The sequence below is a fragment of the Gossypium raimondii genome, chromosome 7 (assembly GCF_025698545.1).
Source record: "Gossypium raimondii isolate GPD5lz chromosome 7, ASM2569854v1, whole genome shotgun sequence".
In the NCBI taxonomy this organism is placed as follows: domain Eukaryota; kingdom Viridiplantae; phylum Streptophyta; class Magnoliopsida; order Malvales; family Malvaceae; genus Gossypium; species Gossypium raimondii.
Genome location: NC_068571.1, coordinates 1168544 through 1182456, shown reverse-complemented (window position 1 = coordinate 1182456; position 13913 = coordinate 1168544). Strand labels below are relative to the sequence as shown.

At 31.6% G+C, this 13913-nt stretch overlaps 1 protein-coding gene across 1 annotated transcript; it reads left to right on the top strand.

The window, feature by feature from the left end:
• The first annotated feature begins 3515 nt into the window (after positions 1 to 3515).
• Positions 3516 to 6819, top strand: LOC105769190 (SAGA-associated factor 29 homolog A). Its single transcript, XM_012589666.2, has 9 exons — positions 3516 to 3872; positions 4809 to 4902; positions 5029 to 5105; positions 5511 to 5620; positions 5711 to 5793; positions 5893 to 5946; positions 6178 to 6331; positions 6471 to 6484; positions 6586 to 6819. The coding sequence occupies exons 1-9, from the start codon at positions 3755 to 3757 to the stop codon at positions 6686 to 6688; spliced, it is 807 nt and encodes a 268-aa protein (XP_012445120.1). The 5' UTR covers positions 3516 to 3754; the 3' UTR covers positions 6689 to 6819.
• The last annotated feature ends 7094 nt before the right edge of the window (positions 6820 to 13913 follow it).

Genomic DNA, 13913 nt, shown 5'->3' with positions numbered 1-13913 from the left:
ACCACAATTATATCATCAAATTACATTATCAAACATCATTCAAATCCAAATTATAAACATACCTAATTTAATCCATTTTGCCTAGTTTATGAACACTTAAACATCAACTTAACATGGCATAATAAAGCTTCAAAAACAAACACATGTTTATATATATATACCAAACCAATATTAAATTTATAACCTCATTTACATTTAATCCACAAAATAACTATTATTTAGATACCCTAGGTACATGCCGACACAAAAGATAGACATCACCACATTTGAGTTCTGGATTGTTGTTGGATGCTGAATCGGCGATCAAAATTGAAGTACCTAAGCTGCGCGCGGAAAACAAAACTGTACGCTGAGTAAAACTCAACGGTATTTCTATAATCCGAATATTTAAAGACAAAACAATATAATAGACACAATTGAATATTTAAAACCACATTTATTTATACAATAACATTAACCATTCAATACTCAAAACATAAATACATCATTTTATAACATATTCTTATTCAATTCGCATCACTTGCTATATAATAGCTTTTCACAATTTGATCCACATATCATTTGAAACAATAACAATATCCAATTCATGCATCTCATTTTCATGTTTCAATTCACTATCCCATTTTCAATTCATGTACAATATCATCCAATATCAATTATAGTACCGTTTTATTTAATTACCCCTATTAACAAGACTCGAACTCGAACGAATACACGGATCCAACCAACACACTAGTTTGGCACTCAGTGCTTCATTGGATAATCCGAAGTAATAATTGCGCCCAGCGCTATATAAATTTGGCACCCAGTGTCTTATCGGTTAAACCGAAGTAAATTGGCACCCAGTACCTCATCGACTCGAAGTCGAAGAAATCCTTGAACTCTTCCAATCCTATGGCATGCCATATATATCCAACTCAGCCCGATACAATTAATAGGGTCCCAATTCACTTTCCAAATACAACAATTATCCAATATCATATTTGCACACACACACACACACACACACACACACACACACACACACACACACACACACACACACACACACACACACACACATATATATATATCAATTCAATCCAATTCAATCAACTTTAAATCAATTCAATAATCAAAGTGTCATATACTCACCTTAACCACCTACCATATACATTAATTTAAAATACAACAATTAACAAGTAGGTTCAGATTATAGAAATACAAACCAGAATTAGAGCTATTCCACGTCAACTTTATCTTTCCCTTTTAGTTGAAGATTCTAATACAACATTAGCTATGAATTAAAACAATTAAAATTGTCAATACAACACAATTCAATTTCATATTGAATATTTCAAATTTTACTCAATATTTGCCTAATTTTCAATTTAGTCCCTAAACCGATACTAATTTTTATTCTTCACAATTAATCTTATATTTTCATACAAATTTCACTTTAAACTAAATTTAACTCCCTTTTAACTTAAACCCTAAATTTCAAATTTTTCACAATTTAGTCCCTATTACTCAAAATTTTAATTTATTCTACAATTTAATCCTTTTTCCATTTCTAGCTTAAAATCTATCAAGTTAATCCCTAATACTAAAATTATTCAACATTAACAGTATTTAAAAACTCAATAATTTCTAAAATTTTGACATAGGTTGGATAGTACTTAATACAGGGATTCCAAAAACATAAAAATTACAAGAAAAAGGACTAAATTGACTACCCAATTGAGCTTTGAACCCTAAAAATCCCTAAACCTTTCGTCTTTCTTTCTCTTTTTTCTTTTTCTTTCTTTCCTTTCTGTTTTCGTTTGGCTTTGGCTTTCTATTTTTTTTAATTCATTTACTTATTTTATTTTATTATACATTAGTTTTTATTATTATAATATATATACACTTAAATAGTAAGCAAACTTATTTTATTATAATATATATATTAAATTTATAAATATCTTACCTTATGCGGCCTCATTAAAGAACAATAGCATAATTGCTTCTTTAGTCTCTTTAATTTTTTAATTTATAATTCAACTTTCACCCTATATGTAATTTAGTCCTTATACCTAATTACTCTTAATTTATGCAATTTTACTTAACCAAAACCTAATTAATACACAACTAGCTTCTTAAATATTTTTAATAAATATTTATGAGTCTGATTTACGGGAACGGAGTCTGACTATCGGGTCGTTACAGAATGATTTTGGTTGCATGTCATGTATGTTTAGTTAAGGAGCATGTTTGGAAGTCTTGAACTACTCTCTTTTTCTACATTTTTTGCATGAGGTATCGGTACCCCATACCTACATACCGAAAACTCATAGTGGATATCGGTATTCAAATCCTAAGTGCCGAGACTTTTGAGATTAGTATCCAAAATTGTGAAACAAGTGAGGCTTGTATTGGTACATGATTAAAACTGAGTTTTCGGTACTTAGGGTACATTTTTTGGATTGTATTGGTACATTTTTTTATACTAATAAAGTCCAAAATACTGAGTAGATAATAGAGATACAATCCAATCTCCTTATTTTAGGGAATTTGATTGTTTGATCAGATCAAAATATGTTTATGTTGTTTCAAATGAATAGACTATCACACATTCAAAATATCAGTAAAGATTACAATCTAAAGATTTTATTTCAAAAGATTGTTAAAACTAAATAAAGCAAGTTATATGTAGCTTACTCAATGCTAAGAACAACAAACACAAAATAAAGATGGCTCACACAACTGCCACAATAATAATTAAAAATCAACCTGACTTATCTAAATTATTTCGATCGAGTTATTCAGTTAATTGATTAAGAAGGGTAAAACAAATTATTTAGCTGAGATAATTTGGTTACTTGGCCCAAGTGATTCTGAATTTTGGGCAAAAAAATATAATTTTAAGGGTGATCAAATTAGGGACTTATCAAATCGGTCCCTTTACTATTAAATAGATTATTTTAGTCCTTATACTATTAAAAATTAAATAAAATCAAATTAAAATAGAGTTAACATTTATTATTTAAAAATATCATTTACTATTTAACATAGTTACTATTATTTACGTTTTATAGTTCCGTAAATGAAATAATTTGTTTAAAATTAAACGCAATTGAAAAAATAATCTTCAAGATATTTTTTAATGTAAATGTTAACTCTATTATAATTTGAACTTATTTGATTATTTTTAATAATATAAAGACTAAATTGATTCATTTAGTAATAGAGGGACTAATTTAATCTAGTCTGTATATTACAGGGATCTCACAGGTATTTTAACCTAATTTTAGGTCCCAAGTGCAAAGTTTAATTTACACCGGAGGACCAAATATGTAAAAAGTGGCATTTGAGTCTAACGCGTGGCAATAAAAATATTGGCGAAAAGGAAAATAAATGTAAATTGACTTGTAATTCTTCCACGTGTTAATAACAGAGAGACAAAACTAAAAACATAAGTGAAAACAAAAAAGAAAAATCAAAACTTATCCACCGATTTTCCTTTTCTTTTTCTTCATTTTCTTTCCCTCTCTTTTAAATTTTAATTATATATTTCAATATTAAAACAATTTTTAAAAGGTTCCCCAAACTTTATTTATTTATTTTTAATTTTTTTATAATAGTATTAATTTTTATTTGAAAATAATAAAAAAAAAGTAAAAAACTTTTGATCAAACTAACGATTGAATGAAGTGAAAAAAAAAATCTAGCTGGAAAATAATCTGGTAAAAACAAACATTGTATCTCCGACGACGGAGATAAGAAACGTTAAACGATGTCGTCGCCGGACATTGCTTCAATCATGGACAACTCAAGGGAACTCGATCGATTAAGGAAAGATCAAGAAGAGGTGCTTGTTGAAATCAATAAGCTTCATAAAAAGCTTCAAGCCAGTAAATTTTCTCAACTTCTTTTTAAATTTTTTTGTCCTTTAGCTTCAAATTTTATGATCTGGGTTTATTTATATTGTTCTTTAGATTAATGGGTTTGTTCTATATTATCAAAATACGATGTTATTCAATGGTTTTAAGGTTTTTTTTTTTTTTTTGGTTCTTTGGGGTTTTTTTAGTTATGTTTCTTTTTAGGTGGGTTTGGTTTTAAAAGAGGTTAAAATTTGATCAAATAGGAGAGGAATAGTTTCTATTTGTAGTTTAACTGGTGTGACTTGGTTTAAAACTTAGCTATACTTATATGTTCGAATCTAAATTGTGGTTTAAACTTTAAAGGTAGCAAGTTTTGATGTAATTTCGGTGTAAAGATTTCGCCTTTTTGATCGAAAAACACGCGATTTAGCTGGATTAGTTGCTTATGGAGCTTCATTTTCATGGAGAAGGAAATTTTGTGGTTTTCAGCTTGTAGTGGTTTCACTTTTTTTTATATAGAATAATGTTCAATGCTTCATGTATAATATTACCTTATAACCGGTGAGCCTCGGAATATCCGTTTAGTTGCTTCAGGTAAGCTTTTGATATTATCATATCATAAACTTGCTCCTGATATCAATTTTCCCATAATGTTTTGATTGCTTTAATAGAGAATGTTTGCATGAAAGAGGTCAGAAATCGGAATATTCTACAAGATAACAACTAATTGTATGAAATCGGAAAAGGACTGTAAATGAAAAATATTGTTGTCAACTCAATAAGGTTTAAATTTGATCTGTAGTTTCTTGGAGTATTTTAGAAGTATTGTAGATGGAGCTTTGAGATCATAGCCATTACGATTTAAAAGCTATATTGGGGAACTATTGGATGCATTATTTTGAATTTCGGGGAATATATATTACTGAGAGTGTGTGCTAAATTTTGAACTTCGGTATATCAATGCAGCTCCTGAGGTAGTTGAGAAACCCGGTGATTCTTCATTGTCAAGGCTAAAAAGTTTGTATATTCAAGCTAAAGATCTTTCAGAGCGAGAAGTAGTGTATGTCCGTTATCTCTAATAAAGTCTTCTACCATCTTCTTTGTATTTAGTGATGAACTTTCTGGTTTGATTCTCATTACTGTATTCTCTTGTTCTTGAATTCCTGATGTTTTGTCTTCGATACAGGATTTCCAATTCCTTAGTAAGTAAACTTGACACTTTCCTGCCATCCGGAGCACCAGGACAACAGCGAAGAAAAATGGGTGCGTGTTATCCACCACTAATGCTCATTTTAGTTATGTTGTAATCAAAGAGTATGTTACGATGTTACCAGAAAAAAAAAGAGTATGTTAAGATAAGACTAATTTTCTGCAGTTTGATTTTCTCCGTGAAACCTTGTTTAGTGAAACACGGACTTGCTTGGCTGATTACTAAAGAGTTCTCAAGTTGATATGAGTGTACAGAATTATATCATGATGGTTAAAATCAAATAAAGACTCGGCAGTTAGTTGAAGCAATCAAGTGTCAATCATCTTTCTCTTCTTTCAAAGCTAGAAAATTGAATATATGACATGCGTAAAACAAAGTCAATTTCATCTCTAGATTTCACATACTAGAATGAGGGTATCTGAACTTCCTGTTTATGTTACTGACATCAAATATTGCAGATGGTAGTGACCAGAAAAGGAGAAGAATGAAATCTGATTCAGATATCTCTCGCCTTTCTCCTTCTATGCGGAGTCATATTGAGGCTTGTCTTAGTCTCAAAGACGAACAGGTAAGCTTGTAGAGCATAGTTTTCTGTGTAGCTCTATCACAATCTTTGATATTTTTTGTAGACCCAATTTACCTTTGCTTTTGTACTCAGGTAGCTGCGAGAGTCACCTCAGATGCCGAGAAGGATGAGTGGTTTGTCGTAAAAGTGATCAATTTTGATGAGAAAACAAAAGAGTAAGTACGGTTCATATTGGATGTTTCGTTTTGGCTCGTACGAAAATCCCATCCAGGGTCTTCTTTATTCTTGTTTTTAAACTGAATCTCCATATCCAGATTCGAAGTACTTGATGAGGAACCAGGTGATGATGAAGAGGGCGGTGTCCAAAAGTAAGCTTTTTATACTTTGTTCTTTATCATGCTTATATTGACCGGTCCGGAGGACTCTATCGTGGTTTAACTGTAATTACAAGAATACCTATATCGATGGCTCAATTTCTTTTATGCAGTCAGTCTTAAGAATCAATGTTCATTGGTAGCTTTTATTTTTCAATTATTTGCATAGCTGAAATTAGTTGATCTTGAAGATGTCATTCTTTTTTCCGGTTATTGCGATTTCAGGAAATACAAGCTGCCTGCATCTTGCATCATACCATTCCCGAAACGACATGATCCTTCTGGTACTCAAGAATTCCCTGCAGGGAGAAATGTTTTGGCTGTTTATCCGGGAACAACTGCACTCTATAAAGCAACTGTCATTAGTACACCTCGAAAGGTGACTATTCTGGTCGCCACCGTCATCATTCAGTACATAATATACACGTTTTGATCATTTCTTCTCCTTTATAAACTGACTAACTATCTTCTTTGTGCATATTCGCGGGGGTACTCTCCACCATACGATTTCTTTCCAGAGGAAATCTGATGAGTAAGTAACATTTTCCATGGCCTTTTATTTAAAAGAACCCGGAATTGTTTTACCTGTTGTCTGTTACTGAAATGCATGATACCTTTTCCAATCGTTTGTAGGTATCTATTGGAATTCGATGACGATGAAGAAGACGGAGCTTTGCCGCAAAGGACGGTACCGTTTCACAAGGTGGTTCCATTGCCAGATGGGCATAGGCAATGAGATTTGTGTATAAAAATGTGTATATTAAATTAGAATTTGGCGTTTAAAACATGTGAATCTGAACCCTGATTATCATGTATTGGCTTAGCAATGAAAGATTGACAATCTGATATCTATTTTTGTTACTTAAAGCTCTGTATGTTTCTTCGTTAGTATGTTAGGGTAGCCATTGCACTCGATTCCACTTGAAGATGCTCGTGTCGGACATATAACCAAAAAATATGTAGAAAGAAATTAGATGAAAGTACCATGGAGACTCTTGTATTGAGAGTTAAATTGCATTTTACTTTTTTTATTCAAAAAAATAAAAAAATCAATTCATGTACATTAGATTAAGAAGTAAATTGTTTTTTTGTTAAAAATTGATCTTTATACGTATGAAGTTCACATGGTACGCCATGTGCAATTGTTTGATAATTTCATTACTCATGCTAATTTTAACAGTAAAATAAATGAACTTTTTAAAAAAAAAATCAGTTTACTTTTTTATTTAGCATACAAAGGTTAATTTACCTATTTTTGAGTAAATGGGGTGAAATGCAATTTGATTCATGATAATTTTACCAAAGAAATTGTCTATCGGTGAAGTTATATGAAAAATGAAGGTACTCATTTGCAAATGATGACATTCCACGTAAGCTTCAATAATTTATATTGCTCCCCAACATTATTAAAACTTCTCATTAAAGTCTTTTTAATGTGACATTTGAGATCAATTTGCACGTGACAGATCTTTCCATACATCAAAATGGAGATCTCAATACATTTGAGATCAAAAGATTCTTTTACTTACTGCTTATGACATGCTAGAGTAATAGGAATTGCAGGGTCTGATAATGAGCCGTTGAGTGTACGATCTGCAACATATTAATTTGCAGCGTCAGTGTAATGAACTCCATCCCAGCTTACAAACATAGACGGGTTTTTGCACGAAGCTCCAAATACTTCGGTTTTGTTGATGATTGCTTTGATCCCGCACCATACGTGATCGTAGTTCGCGTGATATCCGCAGCAGGGCTTTAATGGATCCGCCATTCCTGTAAAAAATAAGCATAAACTTATAAATAAAGATACCCTTGCATAGCATGGAGATTAAAGGGTCCACCAAGATGGATTACCTAGATTCTTAGCATTGCCAATCATTACATCTTAGCGGTATAGATGTCTACAAGAGTAATCGAAGCTTCCGGGAACTCAATTCTTAACTAGATTTGTAACACTCCTGGCCTGATCTGATCGTCGGATCTAAGCTACAGAATGTTATCACACGAGGCTCACATAACATACTCTATTTCATACATACATGGCGGACCATGCCAGGAACTAATAAGTGATTGACTGATCCTGTGGCTTGTCCAATTGTGTATTGAATTGCAGATGGAGAAAGTGCGGATTTTCCAATGGACACACTTATTATGAAAATTAAGGCAAACATTTCATTTAGTAATTTACTGCAGATACCTAAATAGCACACTGGTTCGCGGATACCCACATTGCGATAGGTCCCACAAAACTTATAATGCGGAACATAATCTGAGTTCATTTTATTTACATACATCATGAGAGCCCAAAGTAATCACCTTCAAAATTTAACATATTTCTTTACAAATAATCAAACGTTTATATACATGTCACTTAGTTTGAATCAAACAAAATCAAGAGTCTACTACAACTTGGGCGGTTAATGTAAACTCTTTGCTGATCCAATCGACTCGCTCTGAAAGTTCAAAATCTACAAGATAAAAACAACTTAGGCGTAAGTATTAAGAATACTTAGTAAGCTCATAAAAATTCAATAACTAACTTACCTCACACAATAATTATGTGATAATTATATATGCAAACATAGTTTACCTATCAACCAACACAATTTGTCAACAAGGTAAGTGCGTATACTTTATCACATACAACATATTTAGTACGCAACATGATGTGTTAATACTCTTCATATCTGATTCATTGTCATACCTTTCACTGTTGCGGACTCCAATTTTAATAGTCAAGTCTTATATTACCATTCATTCCTTAATTCAAAAATTTCGCATCTCGCATGTTTTATATTTACCCGATGAATATTGTAAAAGAACTCAAAGCAATAGTACGTTTGACATCAGAGACTCGTCCAAGCTAATCATGTACAGAGGTGTCGGGTTACTCAGTTCAGGCTAAACCTTTATCAACATAATGAAAGCCTGACCAGAGCTATATATACATGTAAGGTTACCAGTCTAGGTTAAACTTTTAAAACGAAATCATATTACCAATCCAGGCTAAATTGTGCCACATGTATCTTCGAGTCCACAACAAGTATTAGATCTCGGAATGTCAGGAAATAACATGTAACCATGTGTATGAGTCTTTTACTAAGTTCATCGGGACGCTTTCATTTTGTAATCTCATTCTTATTCCTTTGTATGATAATTCAGTATCTCCTCTCTATATACTTAACAAACCAAATTCGACTTACCAAATTTTCAATTATACAATTAAAGAACAAAAGAAAATAAAGTTAAACAATGTTTATATTGTATGAACTTACCTAGCGGAATGATAACACATCATGATAGAATCTACTCAACAACTTTTCCTTTTATGTTATCTTCTCTCATGGATTCAAATCTTGATCTATAACATAATTTAATTCATTTTTATCAACCATTATCATTCTTCAACTTATTAAACATATAAGTAGTTCAATTCTATCACTCTAGATTCCCTTAAACGTAACAAATTAAATAGTCGAGCCCTTTTTATAAAAAAAATTATAGACATCTTAAACAGGTTTCGAAATGTCTATACTTTAGTCTTGATATACAAAACTAACAAATTTTCATTTTACCAAGTGATCCTTTTTCATAACCTTTCTTCTAATCTAATCATTTAACATCACAATTTTAAGCATTCAACAATGGTAATCTCATGAAATCTTTAACAGTAGAAGCAAACATCATTGTTAGCTAAATTGAACACAACAATTTCAAAAAATTAAATCCAAGCAAAATCGGCTCGAATTAGCTTACCATGCAAGAGAACAAAACTTGACATAGTTTTTCTAGCTGAACAAAGAAGAAAGACGATGATGGAGAGGATGAAAGAAATAAAAATGAATTTTCTTCCCTCTATCCATTATGTTACGGTACATATATATCTAATCTAATTATTAATTAAATTAACATTTTTATAGGTAATGTCAACACTTGACAGGACACTATCTATAAAAATAGCTAAATTATCATTTTAGTCTCTAATCGATTAACATATTATCATTAGCAAAAAGAAATCCATAATGGTCAACTTTTACTACCTTTATGATTTCAATGATCAATTCTCTAATCAATCAAATTTTTTGAACTAAAATTCCATATAACACTGTATTGAACCAATGACTATTAAATATTAATATTTATAGACTCGATCATTAGAGGACGGGGTTCCGAAACCACCGTTTCCTGTACCACTAAAAATAAGTTGTTACATGATTACTCTGTCTTGAGCTGTCTATTGAATTCATAGCCATTTCATTTTGTTTCTTGACACAACCGTACTGATCAACATAACAAAGTTCGAGATTAAGAATGTAGAAAATTTTAATCCGCAAGCAACCGATCGGACCTGTGTTGTGTATCCAGAAACTCCTCCCTCCTTTCTCATACTGATGTTGGATTTTAACATATTGAAAAATTAGATTTTGTTCCTTATCACAAGCATGGACTAAAAAGTTGCAATTATTTGTGAAAGTTCTAAGAAGACTTCTACTTGCACATGTTTGATAAGGTAAAATGTTAATGATGTCCACTAAACTAACTATTAAATCGACTAAGGCAAGTGCACCTATCAAATAATAGTATAGTTATGATGAGCATAGATATTGTTCCCTTGAGGACTACAATTACTAGTAATTATCGTCTTCCTATTATTTAACCTAATAATTCAAAAATTGATTAAAACTAAAATTAACTAATGAACGCGTCAAAGAAATAAAACACAAAACAATGAAATATCAACCAAGTGACAAAATAATACATAGGTAAGAATCCACCTAGACTTCATCTATTATTCTCAATCTAATTTATGCAATTTATTTTCTTAGTTTCTTTGATCCGTAGAAATCCCTAATTTATTCTAATATCTCTTTTGAGCATAAGAGCAACTAATTTTAGGTTGATTAATTAAATTTTCTTTCTGCTTAAAATCCATATTATCGCATTAATTCGCTTTATAGATCCCCTATTAGATTTGTCTCTAATCTGGTAGATTTATGTCGTTCTATTTCTAGAATTGCTTGTAACTCCATTTAATTATACAATACCTAATAACAAGAAGGGTCTATTCAACCTCTAACTTATGCACATCAAACATGGATTAATACTCTAGAATTATCAACCCAAGAAGAATTAAGCATTCATAATTGAAAATAAATAACTAAGATTTTATATAAAACTAGAAATCAAACAATAGAATCCATCCTAGGGCTCATCTCCCCTAAGTATTAAGAGAATTAATTCCTAATTGTAAGAAAAAAACCAAAAATACAATATAACTACCAAAATAAAAGAAACCCACGGTAACGCCCTTGGAAATCAGCTTGGATTCTTGAATCTTGATGGAGAATTGATTTTAAATCAACTTTAATGGTGTTCTTTTGGGTTTTTTTTGTGCTATTCTATAACGAATATTGTCTCCCCTCTTTATTTCCTTATTTATGTCTTCTTAAAGTGCCAAAAACCTAAAAATTAGAACTTCTCACTGTTAGCGTACACGGTTCCCGAAATCCACACACTCTAGACACACGTTCATATAACTCACACGGCTATATGGTTGGCCCGTGTGAAACTCTGTTGCCCATATGCAACTTTCGGAATGCTCCAGTGTTTTGATTTCCACCTGTTTTTCACTCCTATTGCTCCCAAGTGCTCTATTAAGAATCAAAATATGAATATAAAAGATTAGGAGTATATAATTCACAATCACACATGATCACCCAAAATTGCATTAAGAATGAGGCTAAAATATGTTACTTTTGACACTTATCAAATATCCCCACACCTAAGCATTTGTTTGTCTTCAAGCAAAGTCCTCAACTCACATCCGAATTAACTTTCCTTGTAACACCTCTAACTCATATCCGTTGTTGGAATAGGGTTACGGAGCATTACCGAAGTTTACGAAACAAATACAGTTAATTCATGGCATTTACTATTTATATCTGAAACCAATCATACTCAATCAAATTTTCTCTTAAATGGACCCTCGAAACCCAATTTATGTGTTAGAAACAAATCGAGACTAAATTGGAAACTTAGAGAGGTTTTCGTAAAATTTCAAAAATTTTCCTAGGTACAGGGGACACACGCCCGTGTGGCCAGGTCGTGTGGTTCACACGGCAAATGACATGCCCGTGTCTTAGGCCGTGAGGGCATTCGATGTGAGGCACACGATCGTGTCCTAGCTCGTGTCCATACTCATGTAACTCTTTGACTTGAGTCACACGGCCGTGTGCTAGGCCGTGTGGACAATCTATTTTTTTCAAAAATTAGGTGCAGGGGACACACGACCAAACCACACGCTCGTGCGCATGGCTGTGTGCCACACACGGCTGAGACACACGCCCGTGTCTCTGTCCGTGTGGACAAAAATAGGTCATTTTATGGCCACTTTTCTCACCCAAAATTTGGTATAAACCTAGAAACAACCATTTGCACATTCACAAACCATAACGACACCTTCAATTCAAGCCAAACCAAGTTTTAAATCTAACAAATCGTCACATATTCAAATAACCTAACCTACCAAATTAACCACATACAATTATATGCATACTTTACTAAATTTACTAATTCAAGCCATACTTCAATATACCTATCAATTAACCATTATCTAACCATTTTTAGCATGCCTCATGTAACAGCCTGATTTTAGGGTTAGTTAGAATAGTGGTTTCGGGACGACAATCTGAGGTCAAAATAATTATTTAATTATTTTATTAATGTTTAAAATATGATAGAATGTTCGTCTGAAAATTTTGTAATGAAATTTTACCGTTTGAGTGGTTAATTCGATAAAAAGGATTAAATCGCATAAAGCGTAAAACTTGTGTTCTATTAGCTAAAAGTGTCAAATAGCTATAGAACATTAAATTAAAGGTTATTATGTGATAATTAATCCAATTTTAAGTTAGTGGATGATATTTGGTTTGGCATTTGTGTAAATTTGATTAATTTTAAAGGTTAATTTAGTAAAAAGGTAAATAATGATAATAAATAAAATAAAACCAAATTTCATCTTTCTATTCATCATCTTCCACTGAAAATTAGAAAGATGAAAAATCATGGAAGCTTCAATATTTGTCCAAGTTTTGTGCTTTATTTGGTGAGTCGTTTTTGCTCGGTTTTTTAATAATTTTTACGTTTTTGAGATCGTTGCTTCGTAATCTAGCTAACCCGTACCTCCGATTTTGAAACTATTAAAGATTTTGATAGTTTCCATTTTTGAATACATGTGTTAATTGATGTTTGATGATGAAATATGAAATTTTGATGATAGTTTTACATGTTTGGTAAAGTGATTTTGAGTAAAAATGTCAATTTTGGACTAAATTGAGAAAAATGATAAATCGTGTGGTAAAAGTGTAAATAAATGAAAAATTTGGGCTGTTATGGCAATAATAAAAATTTGGCTAGCTTGGGTTTGTGTTTAATTTCATGAAATTGTGATTTTATGTGATAAGGAGTAAATTGCAAAAATGTGAAAGTATAGGGGAAAAAGTGTAAAATTTTCCTAATGTGTAAATTGTGTTAAATTGAGTGAATTAGTGATTAAATAAGTAAATTTTGTTATTATATAGATTGAGAAAAACAAGATTTGGACCTAGAAATATGAGAAAAACTACGTATTGGATTAGTTGATCTAATTCGTTGTTTCAACGAACGAGGTAAGTTCGTATGTTAAATAATGTTCTTAAATTGTGTTCTAAATGTTCATTTATCATTGAATTGAACTGAATGTTGATTGGATGAGTACGAGCATGAATCGACAAAGTTACGACCTCCGAAAGTCCCGTACGAACATTAGGAATAGCTTAGGATACTGAGATGTGATTACGTGTAAGACCATAGCTGGCTATTGGCATCGATATATGATAGCATGTAAGACCATATATGGGATATGGAATTGTGCAAAATATATGAGATTTTTGAGTATCCTTAGCGATTCCGAATAGTTCAAC

Coding starts and splice junctions, on each gene's coding strand:
- LOC105769190 (XM_012589666.2), top strand. CDS start 3,755: ATGTCGTCGCCGGACATTGCTTCAATCATGGACAACTCAAGGGAACTC. Junction 5,794..5,892: donor TTTGATGAGAAAACAAAAGA/GTAAGTACGGTT, acceptor CTCCATATCCAG/ATTCGAAGTACTTGATGAGG. Junction 5,947..6,177: donor GAAGAGGGCGGTGTCCAAAA/GTAAGCTTTTTA, acceptor TTGCGATTTCAG/GAAATACAAGCTGCCTGCAT.